This window comes from Symphalangus syndactylus, chromosome 10 (assembly GCF_028878055.3).
Source record: "Symphalangus syndactylus isolate Jambi chromosome 10, NHGRI_mSymSyn1-v2.1_pri, whole genome shotgun sequence".
Classification (NCBI taxonomy): Eukaryota; Metazoa; Chordata; class Mammalia; order Primates; family Hylobatidae; genus Symphalangus; species Symphalangus syndactylus.
The window spans coordinates 72,149,868-72,168,583 of NC_072432.2; the positions used below are offsets into that span (position 1 = coordinate 72,149,868).

At 39.0% G+C, this 18,716-nt stretch overlaps 1 protein-coding gene across 7 annotated transcripts in view; it reads right to left on the reverse strand.

The window, feature by feature from the left end:
* LOC129491622 (uncharacterized) overlaps positions 1-18,716 on the reverse strand; it is a 73,552-nt gene that overhangs the window by 45,518 nt on the left and 9,318 nt on the right. For 4 of the 7 annotated variants that reach the window (XM_063611213.1, XM_063611215.1, XM_063611214.1 and 1 more), the window contains exons 2-3: positions 9,515-9,650; positions 8,049-8,145 (exon numbers count right to left, since the gene is read on the reverse strand). In XM_063611213.1, the coding sequence (XP_063467283.1) occupies positions 8,049-8,145; positions 9,515-9,650 (233 nt within the window). Of the gene's footprint in view, positions 1-2,996; positions 3,053-5,852; positions 6,715-8,048; positions 8,146-9,514; positions 9,651-18,716 lie in introns of those variants that run through there. The other 3 variants (XR_010114080.1, XR_010114081.1, XM_055296156.2) reach the window with 3 other exon arrangements.

Below are 18,716 nucleotides of genomic sequence, written 5' to 3' on the forward strand. Positions count from 1 at the left end.
TTCATGGCCCAGTTCTACAGTTGAATTGGACAAGGCTAAAATTCTGTAGTGTGCTAAAATGCTCAAAGTTGGCACGTAAACTCATTCCAAGATTTTACAGTTCTCGTAGACAACACAGGGATGTAGATAAGTTGAAACAAAACCAATGTTCTCTAAGTCTCTATCATATACTTATTCCTAAACTGATAATTCTTACTTCTGGATTTAAAAGCAAAAATAACACACTTGTACAGATACAATCTAAGGGCTTTATCACACATGTGTTTAATGAATGTATCTCAGCTTGGTTCTTCTTGTGTGCTCATTTTGGATCTCTCTCTTAGGAATTGCGTCGGGCATTTTTGTTTTTACACATTAACTAAAGGGCTACCCAAATCTTGACTCAGGGGTTCTTAACCTACATTTCATGCAAAAAATATATATATTTACATGTATTTTTTAGTTTTAGTCCTATTTGTATTATTTTACGCATTTAAAAACACAATCCTGAGAGGGATGGACCAGACTGCCACAGCAGCTCATAGCACAAAAAAAGGTTAAGAAGTCCTAGTTGACTTTGTATATACATAAAGAAGTCTATTACAATAAAAATATAACAGAATGTATTCATCTGTTTATATGCAAACATAAAAATGTAAATATTGAACAAGATTGCTTCAATATGCTTATTGTTTTCAAACCAACAAACTCTCTTAAGGTTCAATATGTAATAAAAAATAACAGAAATAATTATTCTATATGAATATTATGGTCCATAAATCAGAATGTATAATCTATACATTATAATGTAATGTATAAACTAAAATTTATAGCACAAAAGATAAATATGGCTTTGAAATTAAAGATATTCCACTCAACAGACAATATTTCATATTTGATATTACAATCATTTATTTTATGTCCTATTGTAATAAAAGGTGAGGACTCCTTGGAAAAAAGGAAATGTTCTACAGAGTCAATGTAATATATCAGATAGTTGAGATTCTATCTTGGTTTCTCTTCCTTCACTTAGCCTATAAAACTAGTTAAAAATCGAATTTCTTTTAGCAATTCAGTTTAGTACAGGAGTGACATTAACTAATGACAATAAATTGAACAAAGTCTACATTAGTTCAACTTAAGCCTATTCAACAGAAATATAGTAGCTAAAAAAATTCTCTGGGGAAGGTACCACAAACATTATCTACCAGGGAACATAGCAAAAATGAGTTTGAAATTTCCTGAGAATGACCTTGTCTTAGAACTTAGGTGGTAGTCATAAAGAGAGAATGTTTTTAGGCAGTTAAAATACTTCTAGAACTCCATCAATTTTACCTGTGGTCCACTTTCCTAAATTGAACCAATGCCTTGGGCTTCTCTAATTACTATAGATCGTGCTCATATCAATAAAAGAAATTTTAAAAGAAAAAAAATCAGATTCAATCTAATCTTGCTATCATTTTTATGATTATTAGGAATCAAGTTTAAAACAATTAGTCTAACTTTAAAAGTTATATAAAATGTATGCATAGCAGCAATAGATAAATATATACAAAAACTGTTAATATCGTTATCTGCATGATTTCTTAAACATTTCTTCCTTGTGAATTCCTGTAATTTCAAATTCCCAAAATGAACTCATATTGCATGTGTATTAAGACAAAACATAATAAATGTTATATGTGTGTGTGTTTGTCTGACTTTTATTTTATACATCATTGTTTCTGTTAGAAAGTGTTCTGTTGTAAGGAATAAAAATGTCAAACTAGAAGTGGCATTTTTCCATCTCATGTTATAGGATGTCCAGAGGTAGGCATGCAGAATCAGTTAAGTCAGAGCTTTGAGTCAGCTTCTCTGATTATACTAGGCTTTTTTTTTTTTCTGACTAGAGGTTGGCTGTCACCATTCTAGGGGTCAAAGGCAGAAGGAAAGGGTCACTTCTCATTATGGATCTCTCCCATAACTCTCAGTACTTCCCCTTAAATTGGCTAGAACTGGGACACATGACTGGCCCTAAACAAATCACTAGCAAAGAAGATTACCTCGAATACTTTAAGGGAATAATTTGTCTTGTGGGAGAGGGCTCAATTTCCCTGAACACTTAGCAATCTGACAACTAAAAATATTGAAGACTTCTTCTATTTTTTATTTTTGGGGTGGGGAGGAGGAAGAGAGAAAAAGAGACCTTTTCCTGACCTTTTGGGTCAGAAAACTGCAGTCCTTGCAATAATCACCAATTAACTTTTCAAAACAAAATTTAGACTATATATGCCACAAATTTAAGTAGCACATAATTTAAATACAATGCATAAAAACTAAATGAAGCTCTGAAACACAATGATTGCACAATAAATTTAGCTCTAAGGGAAAGGAACAGATTTTCATTGTTTTTCATAAATTAAATCCAAATATTTTAAACTCTAGTGGTTAGAATCTTTATCTGCTGTATAGCGGATAGGTTCTGCCTAATTACTTACTTTCTTGGGAACTCTTGGCTCCTGTTTTTTTCTTCATTTATTTGTATGATTTTATAACTAGTTCATTGGATAAGAAATGTTCACACGTTTTAAAAATTCTGGCCATCACTTCAGATTCAGAGAACAATTATCAAGTAAGTTAATAAATAAATGGCAACTTTAAATGGATTTCCTAGAAAGCTCATGAAACTTAATTTCCAAATTCCTCACTTATTTCAGTCCACCCTTGGGGCCCTGGAAAATATGTTTTCACGGGGTCACATGTTTTTATAAAATCCACACCCAAAAAAAATATTTTAATTGCAATTGGTTAAGACAGAGATAGTCTGTCACCCTTCCCCTCAGATGAAGTGGTATTGAGATGGCCATGTGTATTTCTGGGACCCAGCCAAGGGAAATTTGAATAAGAATATCTTTAGATTGACTCTAGAGGGATAGTGTGTGGCTCCTGGTTGCTTTCATGTTGAGCTAAGTCATTACTAACCATTGCAAGAAACTTCCAGGCATAATACTAGAAAAAATACTAATATAGTGACTTACCTGGCATAGTGACAGGAAAGTGTAGGGCCAGAGGTCATATCATGGTATCAATGTGTCTAGACATATGGCAATAGAACCATGTAAGTGGTGAGAAGAAAACAAGACACAAAATGTATAGAAGCTTCTCCGTGGAAAATTATTGTACATATATACCCAAAGGCGATTCCCAATAAGGTCTACCCTTATATAATCCCCTTTCTTTGAGCATGATTGGAACCTGTGACTTGCTTTCAATCATACTTTGCCTGTGGCAAATTAATAAGATGTCATTCCTTGATCAGGTTACATTATCAAGCAAAGGGGCTAGGATATCAGTCCTGTGATTACATTACATTATATAAGACTATCTTAGCAAACTGAAGTGAGAAATTCACCCTTAAGCAAACAGTCATATTGTAAAATGCCTTTGCAGAGAGCTATGTGGCAGGGAATTGTGGACAGCCTCTAGGACCTGAGAGTAGCCCCCAGTGGACAGCCAGTAAGAAGCTAGGGCTGTCAGTCGGACAGAGAAATGAATTCTTCCAGCATCCTGAAAAAGCCTAGAAGTGGATTCTTCCTTAGTCAAACCTCCAGATAAGCACACAGTCTGCAAGCACCTTGATTATAGCCCAGTGAAACCTTGAGCAAAAGACTCAGTTTGTACCTGGACTCCTTACCCATACAAGCTATGAGATAAACATGTATTGTTTTAAGATACTAAGTTTGTGGCGATTTGTTATGCAACAATAGAAAACTAATATACTTAGCAGGAAAAGCATAAGGAAAAGATTTGATCCTTATCAAATCCTAGTCAAAATGGAAATTCTCTTTTCAGAAGCACACTGAACAATGTAGCAGCATATGCAACTATAAACCCTCCTACGTTTTTTTCTTTTGATTGGAAATGTACAAGATCCAATTTATGAGAATTCCTGTGCTTCTAGGGCACAAAACCATAGCAGTACTAGAAACAACAAGTACATCTTTTTTATGCATTGCAATGTGTCAGATTTCATGCTAGGATGTCATTAGTAATAAATAGTTGTAAAACTGAAAGAAACCTTTCAAAGCTATCAATATATAAAAAGTGGTATTATAAAATATTGCTATACTAAAATATAATCAAGTAGCATGCAGCCAAAATATTTTAGAAGAAAAAAAGTACTTTAGAGTTGTCAAGCAGTTAATAATAAAATATTACATTATTTTTATAGATTTAATGATGTTTGTGGTATTCATCAGTATAATGTTTTAGTTTTTTGTTGTTGTCAGAGATAGGGTCTCGCTCTTTCACCCAGGTTGGAGAGGTGTGATAATAGCTCACTGCAACCTCCAACTCCTGAGCTCAAGCAATCCTCCTGCCTTAGCCTCCTAAGTAGCTGGGACTGCAGGCATGCACTCCTATGCCTGGCTAATTTTTTTATTTTTATTCTTGTAGAGAAAGGGTCTCACTATGTTGCCCAGGCTGGTCTCAAAACTCCTGGCCTCAAGTGATCCTCCCACCTCAGCCTTCCAAAGTACTGGGATTACAGGCATGGGCCACCTCGTCCAGCAAAATATTTCCTTATATACCCACTTACAGAAAGCCTACCCATATGTAAAAACTTCAGACCTCAGAAAACATGGATCCTTATAATAGGAACTAAGCCCCTGCATTATTTGTAAGACCACCTCCCAAATTAACACGCCAGTCTGGTAAAGTGATTCACATCTTATTTTCTATGCCGAACTTACTATCTCAGTGATCTCCCCAGAAAGCTAGGATAAGGTCCTGTCTTACTCTTGCCATTCTAATGCCTTTAATGCCTTCTCTCTAAAATTCTTGGAACTGAAGTCTGCTTTTTTATTGTTTTGTTTTGAGATGGAGTTTCGCTCTTGTCTCCCAGGCTGGAGTGCAATGGCCACTGTCTCGGCTCACCGCAACCTCTGTCTCCCAGGTTCAAGTGATTCTCCTGCCTCAGCTTCCCTAGTAGCTGGAATTACAGGCTCTCGATACCAAGCCCAGCTAATTTTTGTATTTTTAGTAGAGATGGGGTTTCACCATGTTGTCCAAGATGGTCTCGAACTTTTGACCTTCACCAGCTTCGGCCTCCCAAAGTACTGGGATTACAGGTGTGAGCCACCGTGCCTGGCCTGAAGTGTGCTCTTAAGCCAATATTAATCGGGGAGGACAGGCTAACTGATGGCAGGCTTTCCTGCTACAAACTATATGCCAGTCTATGTACCAAAATTGCTAATTATAGATTGCTAATTACTAAGTTCAACCCACCTGATAGAATGTATCTTGCTATGCTCTAATCCATTTCTTGGTTGCTCTCTTGAACTTTCCATTATCTATCACTAAATGTGCCAATTGTGTTCCACTTCCAGCTTCATGTCCTACCACTTCTAAACTTCCCTTCACAGAAAATTTCTCGAGTTGTTAACACCAAATAACTCCCCTTCTTTACTTCCCTTTTAATATTCAATGCCTGTTAACTTGCCTTGATTTTTTTTTTTTTAGATGGAGTCTCAGTTGCCCAGGCTGAAGTGTAGTGGCATGATCTCAGCTCATTTCAACCTCCACCTCCCAAGTTCAAGTGATTATCCTGCCTCAGCCTCCCAAGTAGCTGGGATTATAGGCATGCACCACCACACCTGGCTAATTTTTGCACTTTTAGTATAGACGAGGTTTCACCATGTTGGCCAGGCTGGTCTTGAACTCCTGACCACAAGTGATCCATCCCCCTGAGCCTCCCAAAGTGCTGGGATTACAGGCATGAGCCACCACACCCGGTTCAATGCATGTTAACTTGGACCATGCTATGACTACTTGGTTGAAACATTTCCTAAGCTCACCAAAGATCACCCTACTATCAAAACAAATGGAGATTTATCTCTTTTTTACTTACTTTAATATTCATTAATATTCAAACAATTGTTCATTCCTCTGCAAGGAGCTCAGGTGGAGGAAGACGTGGCCACATATGGCTGAATATTGGAGTAGGGGGATATGGGAAGAGGAGAAGGACTGACTTGGGATAGACCATGTGACAAGGTAGTGAGTCAGGAGATTGCCAAGCACCAGGGAACTACATAGGAGCTAAATTGAAATGTTAGTCAGGGTGGGCTTCCATAGTAAAATACCATAGGCTGTAGATGCGTGGTGTTATTTCTGAGGCCTCTGTTCTGTTCCATTGGTCTATATCTCTGTTTTCGTACCAGTACGATGCTGCTTTCGTTACTGTAGCCTTGTAGTATAGTTTGAAGTCAGGTGGCGTGATGCCTCCAGCTTTGTTCTTTTTGCTTAGGATTGTCTTCGTAATGCAGGCTCTTTTCTGGTTCCATATGAAGTTTAAAGTAGTTTTTTCCAATTCTGTGAAGAAAGTCATTGGTAGCTTGATGGGGATGGCATTGAATCTATAAATTATCTTGGGCAGTATGGCCATTTTCATGATATTGATTCTTCCTATCCATGAGCATGGAATGTTCTTCCATTTGTTTCTGTCCTCTTTTATTTCATTGAGCAGTGGTTTGTAGTTCTCCTTGAAGAGGTCCTTCACATCCCTTGTAAGTTGGATCCTAGGTATTTTATTCTCTTTGTAGCAATTATGAATGGGAATTCACTCATGATTTGGCTCTCTGTTTGTCTGTTATTGGTGTATAAGAATGCTTGTGATTTTTGCACATTGATTTTGTATTCTGAGACTTTGTTGAAGTTGCTTATCAGCTTAAGGCAACCATCTGATCTTTGACAAATCTGATAAAAACAAGAAATGGGGAAAGGATTCCCTATTTAATAAATGGTGCTGGGAAAACTGGCTAGCCATATGTAGAAAGCTGCAACTGGATCCCTTCCTTACACCTTATACAAAAATTAATTCAAGATGGATTAAAGACTTACACGTTAGACCTAAAACCATAAAAACCCTAGAAGAAAACCTAGGCAATACCATCCAGGACATAGGGATGGGCAAGGACTTCATGTCTAAAACACCAAAAGCAATGGCAACAAAAGCCAAAATTGACAAATGGCATCTAATTAAACTAAAGAGCTTCTGCACAGCAAAAGAAACTACCATCAGCGTGAACAGGCAACCTACAGAATGGGAGAAAATTTTCGCCATCTACCCATCTGACAAAGGGCTAATATCCAGAATCTACAAAGAACTTAAATGAATTTAGACGAAAAAATCAAACAACCCCATCAAAAAGTGGGCAAAAGATATGAACAGACACTTTTCAAAAGAAGACATTTATGCAGCCAACAGACACACAAAAAGATGCTCATCATCACTGGTCATCAGAGAAATGCAAATCAAAACCACAATGAGATACCATCTCACACCAGTTAGAATGGCGATCATTAAAAAGTCAGGAAACAACAGGTGCTGGAGAGGATACGGAGAAATAGGAATGTTTTTACACTGTTGGCGGGAGTGTAAACTAGTTCAACCATTGTAGAAGACAGTTTGGTGATTCCTCAAGGATCTAGAACTAGAAATACCATTTGACCCAGCCATCCCATTACTGGGTATATATACCCAAAGGATTATGAATCATGCTACTATAAAGAAACATGCACACGTATGTTTATTGTGGCACTATTCACAATAGCAAAGACTTGGAACCAACCCAAATGTCCACCAATGATAAACTGGATTAAGAAAATGTGGCACATATACACCATGGAATACTATGCAGCCATAAAAAAGGATGAGTTCATGTCCTTTGTAGGGACATGGATGAAGCTGGAAACCATCATTCTCAGCAAACTATTGCAAGGACAGAAAACCAAACACCGCATGTTCTCACTCATAGGTGGGAACTGAACAGTGAGAACACATGGACACAGGGTGGGGAACATCACACACCAGGGCCTGCAAGGGAAGGGATAGCATTAGGTGAAATACCTAATGTAAATGATGAGTTAATGGGTGCAGCAAACCAACACGGCACATGTATACATATGTAACAAACCTGTGCATTGTGCACATGTACCCTAGAACTTAAAGTATAATAAAAATAAATAAATAAATTAATTAATTAAAATACCATAGGCTAGGTGATTTAAACATAAGATTTAATTCTCACAGTTCTGTTGGCTGCGAAGTCCGAGATCAGGCTGACCACATGGCTGGGTTCTGGTGAGGGCCATTGTGGCTTGAAGATTGTTGCCTTTTTGCTGTATCTTCACATGGGAAGGGGGGAGAGAGACAGCGTGAGCACACTCTTGTCTCTTTTTATAAGGATGCTAATCCCATCATGAGGGGCCTGCCATCACAACCATATCTGAAACTACCTCCCAAAGGCCCCACCTCCTATAATACCATCACATTAGAGGTTGGGGCTTCAACAGATTAATCTGGGGAGACACAAGTATTCCATCTATACAGTGTCTGAAGGCCATCCCTCCCTCTTCAAGTAAGTAAATCACATCCCTGACTAAGATGCCCCATTACTGTTTTTCTTCTCACTGTCTAGCGACATCTTTCCATTTTCAGATATCTGCATATCATCCATTTATCATTCATGAAAACAGTCATCATCCTCAAACAGTGTCGAGCCCCCATGTGAATGATACCGTGTGAAAATCCCTATTTTCATCAGTCTACACCGTGAAGAGTGCTGGTGGTGTGGAAAAGAAAGCCCAGCATCAATACTTGAGTGGAACTGGACAGTGATAAATTCCTATACCAGTTCACTCTTAGCTCTGTGAAACCATCTCCTCCTGGTTTTCCTCCTACCTCACTAGCAGTTTTTCCTCAGTGTTTTTCCTTTTCTTCTTCTACCTAACATTTATGTGGGCTCATATTTAGGGATTCTTGGTTTGTTTGTTCATTCTCTCCCCCTTGGGAGAGAATCCTATATATGTATGTGTGTACACACATGTGTGCGCACAAAAACGTGCATGCATATATATATATATAATTAAATTTATATATTTATATATTATATAATATATAAAATTAAACTTATAAATTTATATATTATATATTATATATAAATTTATATATTAAATATATTAAATATATAAATTAAATATATATAATCAAATTTATATATTGAGCTCAGATATCTCTCATGTGCTATGGATTCCTACATCCAAATTACTACTTGGTTTCTCCAAATGCACAGCCATTAGATATCTTAAACTAAATAAGTCTGTAATGTTATAATGAACTCTCTATCTCTCCCCTAAATCACTTTCTCATCTATTCTGCCCATTTCAATGAAGGCACCAACATGCTCAGTTTTTTCAAGCCAAAACCTGGGATTCATCCTTTATTCATCTTTCACTGGTATCTTATATCCAGCCCATCAACAAGTCTAATTGATTCAGTCTGCAAAATATTTCCCAAATCTCTATCTCCATTTCCCAAATCTCCATTTCACAAATTTATATCTCCATTGTTACTGATCTAGCCCAATCTGTCATCACTTCTATCACCTGATTAGAGCCACATTCTTCTCACCGATTCCCTCTTGCTCTCCTATAACCAATTCTCCACTATGCAGCTAGAATGCTCTTTTCAAAATATAATCAAAATGTAACTCACCTACATAAAATCCTTAATGACTCCCCATTGCACTTAAAGTAAAATCCGGATTTCCCTCCTTGATGTTCTAAACAAACTTTGAACAATTGTTCCTGAAAGGCTTTGGGACTTTGACAATGTAACATTTTTCCTTCTCCTGCGAAAAGATAGAATTAATAAAATGTCATCATTGTTCCTAAAGAATAACACAGCAAGGCCTACCCTATACTCCAGGGAAATATATATGTGTATATGTAATATGTATTTTATAGATATATCTATATTTAATTTAATAGATATATGTGTATCTGTATATACACAAATATACACATGAATATATACATGTATATGGACATATGTACACATATACACATGTGTAATACATATACAAATATATATTATATATACCTGTATAATATATAATTTATATGTAATATAATTATATATAATTATAAATATAATTTATATATCATTTATAACACATAGATTATATATATTTGTAAGTCTGTAAATATATATATACGTGCTAAGAGAAAATATGCAAAGCTGTGCAAAATTCTTTGTGATATCTTTGTGCGGAAATGATACAAGTTTGCTATCTAAATGTTTTTATTAGATAATACAGAAAATTACTACCTTTATCAGTTAGAATACTTTAAGCTACAAGTAACTGAAAACGCAACTAAAAATGGCTTAAGCAAAAAGACATTTACTAGTTCACATAACAATCAATCCCAGGCTGAGTTGTTTCAGAACTCCAGTGAATTTAGGACTTCAGCATATTCACTCTGTCAGTTTTTGATCTCAAGCTTCTCCATAATGGTCAGGAGAAACCTCTAACAGCTGCAAGTGTCACTCCCTCATAGAACAAGCCCAAAGACTCAAAAAGGAATATTTCGTTAGTGTGTCTGTTCTCATCAAAAGGCAGAATCTTCTTTAGTCAGCCATCTGTAAGACCACCCCTCACTTATTACTCAGAATTGTCTCACATGCCAATCTGTAAGCCAATCCACTTTTGAGTGGACTGGGATTACGATTCTTTTAGACCAATTGTTACAGGACCACCAGGTTCATATGCCTGCTATGCAATAACAGACCAATACACTGAGATAGCAGAGTTAGCAGCAGAGGGTTTAATGATTACAGGGCAGCTGAGCGAGGACATGGGAAAAACCCTCGACTCCATCTCCATGACAAGTTCTGGGCTGAGGTTTCTAAAGGGTCGTGGACAGCTAGGAGCTGGAAGATTGAAGTTGCTGATGGGTCAGGAGAAGAGAGATTAAATCATCAGGATGTGGAAACTGCATTCTTTGGTGAGTCAGCACCTCATGGGGTCCTTCAGACCTGCTGGCATCAGTAGTTTCACATCAGTCATTTCACTGGTATGCAGGACTTGAAAGAATATCTCAAATGGAAAAAAGCTTCACAATGCTTAAGATGTTATGTAGGGGAACTATAATCTTGTGACAAGGTCTACATGATTCTGGGGCAATAGGCAGGAAACAATCATGAGGAAGCAGGTCAGACAGCAAGCTGACCTAATGATTAATGCTGAATGTGCTGCAAGCTTGGTTCATTTTTGTTTCTCTCCTTCCCTTCTTCCCTGGTTAATTTTATGCAGTTGATAGGGACAGTTTCACAGTCATAACTCAGTGCGTAGAGCTAGGGAAAAACAGCCTGCCATGAAGCTCATGGCAGCACCATATCTGAACAAAATTGGGGTCCTATTAGCAAGAAGAAAGGAGATCTCTTAAGAAATAAGTTGTATGGTGTCTGTCACACTTTCAGCAACTAAATAGAATTTGCGATTAGGTGTCATCAGTGTCCATTATTTCTGTCCAGTGGAAGTAATAAAAGTAATGGGATCATCTGGCACTTAAAGCATTCATCAGATCTGTCCACAAAACTTGATGGTGTAAAATCTATTTCTTACCTATTTCCTTCATCTTCAATTTCCCAAGACATAGAAATAATGACAGAATCTCACCAGCAGAGGGCTAAGAATTCATGCAGGTAATTTTATTATTGTTATTATTATTATTATATTATCTTTATTTGATAATAAAGAACATGTAGGAAAACTTTTTTGAGTAGTGTTTACCTCTTGGCATACTAAAACTGTCATTTCACTGGTTCATGAAAACAGACACTTTGATTCTCAGTTAGTCAGAGATGATAACCTGGACTTAGCATTTGCTCTCACATCTTTACTTCCTATCCCTGCCACTATGCATTAAAGCATCCCTAATTACATCAGTGAGGGTATTATCCAGATTGTAAATAACTGCTAGGAGCTCTAATGCCTGGAATATAAAATTTAGCCCAAATCCAATGCCAAACAATAAGAGCATTCTGAGAGAAGATGACTCTTTTGACACCTTCTTCAATGGGACTATTGTGGTCAAGCATGGCTCCACAAAATTGTTTGTGGACCTAGAGCCAATACGTGGTGATGAAGTTTGCCCTAGGATGCGATCACTAGCAAGGAAGATGCATCAAATAGCTTTGCCTCTAGTCACCACACCGTTGAAAAGGAAAGCATTGACTAAGTGTTGGATTGGATTCAGAAGCTAGCTGATCTAAGTACAGGTCTTCAGGCTTTCTTGAATTTTTGCTGGTTGGTGGTAAATACAGTTTTTTATTTTGCCTTTCTGTTGATAGAATCTCTATCACTTGATTATAGGAGCAAAATTCTCCATTTACCAAGCTCCTTAGCTTTCCTTAGCTGAAGCTGAGGTCTTCAACTCCGTCTTTAGCACTTTGATTGTGTCTTCATATTAGATAATGAGGCCATCTATAATATTTACATAGAAACCTTAAATTGAGCACCCAGTACACAATAATCTTAAGCACATTTTCAACCAGTGTGTATTCTCCATCACTGTTTCTCTCAGATTTCATGGTGCTTTGAATGTCAATATATCAAAATTTTATACTTATTCTCTATCTTTATGTCTACTTCCTTCCGTATATATATATACAGCTATCTCTGCTGGGAAAACCTACCACAAACATTTTCTGTAGCAGAGATAACTAATGCTTGCTCTGAGCTAGCCAACCAGATGATATGTGACACTTGAAGTGATAAATGTACGGCTCAGTACCTATTGTATAGTATTATGGTAATGATACGTTATTACTGTATCAGTGCAATATGGTTTCCACAAATATGAAGGCTGCATTGCCACCATCAAGACAAGTTTGCAGATCTGTGCCTCTCTGGCTTCAAGGTTGGAATCAATTGTCAGTGTCCCACTGCCGTTCTAGTAGAGAACGCCAGAGTAAATGCAGTTGTGTGCTCATGGAGCAATACTGCAGTCATAGCTGAAGGCTGGGCTTGCCTAGACTGCAAGTTCGTCACGCCAAGAGTGCCTTTGTTCACTGTGTATAAGGGTGAAGAGATGAAAGAAGGGGAGTATTCAGAAGCATGGATGGCCTAGGGAAAGATTATAAGGCAATGTGGATTTCAGAGGATCAGGGAAAGAAGGAGAGAAATATAAGTTGTCTATTCCCTTTAACTTGCCACATCTTAGCACAGCTTATCTTTAAATCATCAGTGTCTGGTTAGATTGTCTTTACTTTCAAATGTGATTGCTCCTACATAACTCATGTGTACCTACAAATTTTTTTCTATTTTCACCCATGAAAGTAAAGGCTTTAACAAACAGAATGACATATAGATGTGTGTATGCATGAGTGTGTATGAAGATGACAGAAAGAATAAGCTTAAGGCTGGGTGTGGTGGCTCACACCTGTAATCCCAGCACTTTGGGAGGTCCAGGCAGGTGGATCACTTGATCAGGAGTTCAAGCCAGCCTGGCGAACATGGTGAAACCCCCCTATACTAAAAGTACAAAAATTATCTGAGAGCCATGGAGGGCACCTGTAATCCCAGCTACTCGGGAGGCTGAGGCAGGAGAATCAATTGACCCTTGGAGGCAGAGGTTGCAGCGAGCCAAGATCTGACCACTGCACTCCACCCTGGGCAACAGAGCGAGAGTCCGTCTAAAAAAAAAAAAAAAAAAGAATAGGCTTAAGAAGGAAAGGCTATCATCCCTGAACGTGAACCTGAAATACCTGTTGTATTTACAAATTCCCAAGTAACTCGGCTCATGCTCCTCTCTAGTTTTATTTTGAACACTCTTCCTCTTACAGACTACAGTCTAGCTGCACTAGCAGGCAGATTCTGATGCATTTATACCATAAAGCCTAGAAAGTCATTTTATTTTATACACTTTTATTATTATATTTTGAAGTTATTATATTTTGCCTCCAGTCACTGTTGCTTAAGTAGTTAAGTCAAACAATAAAGTGTGAAGATAGTGGTGGTGGCGGCAGCAGAGGCACCAGCGGCCTGGGCTGGTCCCAAGCAGCGGAGGCAGCAGAGCTGAGTGGCGCCCCAAGTGTTGGATGCCTCAGCTGGAGGCCATCAGCAAGCTGGGCTGCTATCACTCGCTGGAAGAGGCAGTGAGGCCAGAGCACCACCCAGTGCCCCTGGGCACGCCTGCAGCTGCCCTGCCTGCTGCTCTGCCTGGCTGACCCAGTGAAGCAGCTACATTGTCTGGGGTATATATCCTGGAGCTCGTCATTGCATGCCAGGAAAATTTAGAACATGGACACACACCATGAAGTTTGGAGAGGAAGTTTAATAGGCAGAAGGGAGTAGACAGGTCCCTGCCTGCAGCACCCAAAGCTGAACCTGAAGCCACAAAGATAGGCTGACAAGGTGGCCCATGAGGTGTCAGCAACATCCCAGCCCCCTGGGTATCCCCAGTGAGTCAGCGTACTGATTTGCTATAGCTGGAGCTACATGCCCCTCCCCTCCCCTCAGTCACCTTTTAGGGGAGAAAGGAGGGCAGATTTGTAACCTCTGGTGCTCTGCAGGGATCCTGGGCTGGAAGAAAGTTCATAAATGGATGAATGCCTTTTAAAACTCTGGCTTGTCCAAGCATCATTCAGCAAAGCATTTGGCTAGGCTTAGAGAGAAAAGCCAGATATGAGAAAATAGAATGTAAAATAGAAAAAAAAGTCAAGAAGGTGGAGAGGGCAGTTAAGATCTGGGTGATTCTTTAGGGAAAGGGCTGGTTGAGAGGTTTTGATGGAATCCCATTCTCTGATGTGGCCAGAAAGCCATGCTAGAGGCCAGTCCCACCTGGATGTGACTCTGGCTTCTTGGCAAAGGTGGAATAAAACCACAGAGAACATTTAGAACAGGGATGTTTGCTTTGAGGTAATCTGAAAACAAGTAACAGAGAAACCAAAAGAACTCACTCTCCCTCACCTGGTTAGGACCAAAACTACTTTATCCAGGGAAGCCCATGCCCTGACGGGGCCACCGTCCAGCTAAAGATCACTGGATGCCAGGCATGTGTCATCAGGAACCAGCACCTGTCCTCGCCCCTATGAAAAGCCCTGGGGGTATCATTACGTCCATCATGAACATCGGGTTTGCAGCAAATGTGACTACATGCCACCAGGATCAGCCTGCCCCATGGACTGGGCTAGCCAGTTTTGATATAGAGTCAACCTCCCTCTTCTTGTTATGAAAACACCAGCTCCTGCACCCCTGGGGTGCTTCCTGACACCTGTGCAAAGAAAAGGAGGAAGACTTAGAAGAAAAGGCAAAGACGGGCAAAGCAGCATCTCAACTTGTCAGGATTAGGACATTACTGATTTTTTTTTCTTATTAAAAGAGCACTGAATTTCCTCTGACAGTGAGCCACCTTTGCACCTCCTGTTCTCCCTCCCAGCCTATCAGGTGATGCCACCATCCAGCCTCACATCAGCTTCTTCCTAGTACAAAACTGCCATCAGTTGCACGTTCTGAGCTCTGGGATGTCGGATTTAAGCATAGCCTGTGCCAGGGCCCCCCTTCCAAGCCCCTGCCTCTTAGGATGATCATGGGTTTATTCCCTTCCTCCTACACAGTCCCTTCCCTTCACCGAATTCCCTTCAAAGCCAGTCTCTTGAGCACTTTTTCTTCTGTACAGTCTTGGGTGTTTGGCTGTTGGTGTTTTAAAATTTGCTCTCTATTCCCCCTCACCTCTCTCCGTGTTGTTGTGAAGCTGAGCACTGGTTAGGGTGCATTTGAATGATGTTAGCAAGATCCTGTTTTCCTCACCCCCTGCTCTGTTTTATTTATTGTTGAATATTTCCAATGATCCATATTAAAGTCAATAAAAAAGAGCTATTTTATTTAAAAAAAAAACTACCATAGATTGGGTGGCTTATAAATGACAGAAACTTATTTCTCACAGTTTTGGAGTTTGGGACTGGCAGATTCGGTGTCTAATGAGGGTGCACATCCTAATTTATAGACAGCTGTCTTCTCACCTGCCCATGGCTAAAAAGGCAAGGGAGTTCTCTAAAGCTCTCATGTCCCAAAGGCCTCACACGACACTGGGAATTAGGTTTTAACATATGAATTTGGTGGGAATATAAACATTGTGTATGGCACATATATTCTAATTTATAGATAATTTAAGTAGATAATTATTCACATTTATTGAAAGGGTTATTTTCTTTACGATGGAATTCCCTCTGGGTTCTAATCAGTTAGCCTCCAACTAGTTCAAATGTTACTACAACACCTTTGGGCAAAGAAGCCAGTCTTCAAATGTGAAAGGTCAGCTGCTCTCCAACTGTGTTCATGAAGGCCTGACCTTAGGACTCAGTATTTCCTAATCTTTTTGATAGCCACAAAACAGATGTTCCAATTTTTGATGTCTGGGCATAATATACTAGAAAAACACTAGATTAGGAAGAAAACTACGTTCTAGTCCTGACTCAGCATCTACAATTATGTGAATTTATTCAAGCCATTTAATGTCTTTGGGTCATCCTCTGTGAAACAAGGGATTGAACATTTAGATGATGGTCAAGCATCCTTTCTGTGCTAATATTCAATAATTCAGGAGTATGGAGTAAAAACAATATATTTTAAAATGTTCTGTTGGGAGGCTGAGGCGGGCAGATCACGAGGTCAGGAGATCGAGACCACGGTGAAACCCCGTCTCTACTAAAAATACAAAAAACTTAGCCGGGCATGGTGGCGGGCGCCTGTAGTCCCAGCTACTCGGAGAGGCTGAGGCAGGAGAAGGGCGTGAACCCGGGAGACGGAGCCGAGATCGCGTCACTGCACTCCAGCCTGGGCGACAGAGCGAGACTCCGTCTCAAAAAAAAAAAAAAAAAAAAAAAAAAATGTTCCGTAACTATAAAACATTGGCATCCGACACCAGGGAGAGGTCATTTCCTGATGGTCCATGCCTATTGCACTAAAGTGTTCACTGAATGCAGATGCCAGTGAGAAGCAACTTTCCGGCCATGTGCATTAAGAGACAAAATGGCAGAATATGAGCTTCCGGGGACACAACACCGGAAAAGGGAAGAAAGCCTCAAATGGGCATACATACAACTTCCTAAACACACTGCTTGTGCTCACCTCCCAAGTGTAACGAGGGCACTGCACATGCAGGCATTTCACCTTAAGGGAAGAATTATGGGAAAGGGGTGCAAGACACGGGAAGGAGGGCCAGCCCATAAGGTCCTAGAATCAAGGTTAAACACTGCATTTGACCTTCTCAGTGCCCACTTGGGTCCCTTCCAAGCGTACTTTTCTTTCTTTCCTGCTCTAAAGCTTTTTAATAAACTTTTATTCCTGCTCTGAAACTTACATTGGTCTCTTTTTCTGCCTTATGCCCCTCAGTCAAATTCTTTTTTCTGAAGAAGCAAGAATTGGGGTTGCTGCAGACCCATATGGCCCCGCTGGATTTTGGACTTGCATGGGGCCTGTAGCCCTGTCGTTTCGGCCAATTTCTTCCATTTGAAATGGGCGTATTTACCCAATGCCTGTACCTCCATTGTATCTAGGAAGTAACTAACGGGCTTTTGACTTTACAGGCTTATAGGCAGAAGGGACTTACCTTGTCTCAGATAAGACTTTGGACTGTGGACTTTTGAGTTAATGCTGAAATAAGTTAAGACTTTGGGGGACTGTTGGGAAGGCCTGATTGGTTTTGGAATGTGAGGACGTGAAGTTTGGGAGGGGCCAGAGTTGGAACGATATGGTTTGATTATATCCCCACCCAAATCTCATCTTGAATTGTAGCTTCCGTAATCCCCACGTATCCTGGGAGGGACCTGGTGGGAGATAACTGAATCATTGGGGTGGATTTTTCCCATGCTGTTCTCATGATAGTAATACATCTCATGAGATCTGATGGTTATATAAAGGGCAGTTCCCCTGCATACATGCTCTTGCCTGCTGCCATGTAAGATGTGCCCTTGCTCCTCCTTCAACTTCTGCCATGATTGTGAGACCTCCCCAACCATGTGGAACTGTGAGTCCATCAAACCTCTATTTCTTTATAAATTACTCAGTCTTGGGTATTTCTTCATAGCAGTAAGAAAACTGACTAATCCACATGCAAATGGAAACCAAATGTGAGCAGGAATAGCTATACTTTTATATAATAAAGCAGTCTTTAAGTCAAAAGCAACAAAAAGAGACAAGGTTATTATATAATGATAAAGGGATCAATTTAGAAAGAAGACATAACAATTATAAATACATACGCATCCAACATTGGAGCACCCCGATATTTAAAGCAAATATTATTACATATAAAGGAAGAGATAGGCTCCAATACAATAATAGTTGGGGATATCAACACCTTGCTCTTAGCATTTGGCAGACCATCTACACAAAAATTAACAAAGAAATATTTAATTTAAACTGCACTTCAGATCAAATGGACCTAATAGACATTTATAGCACATTTCATCCAACAGTCAGAGAATGCATATTCTTTTCATCAGCACATGGAAAATTTTCCAGAATAGACCACATGTTAGGCCACAAAACAAGTCTCAAAAAATATAAAAAAAAAATGAAGTCATATCAAGTATCTTTTCCGTCCGTAATGAAAACTATAAATCAGTAACAAGAAAATCTTTCAAAACTATACAAATGCATGGAAGTTAAACAACATACTCCTGAATGATCAATGGATCAATGTAGATATTAGAAAGGAAATCTAAAAATTTATTGAATCAAATGAAAATAAAAACATATGATTCCAAAACCAATGGAATACAGCAAAAGAATATTGAAAAAAAGCAATATATTGCTATTTATAGCAATAAACACCTGCATCAAAAAAATAGAAAGGCTTCAAATAAACCTAAGAATGCATTTCAAGGAACTAGAAAAGCAAGAACAAAA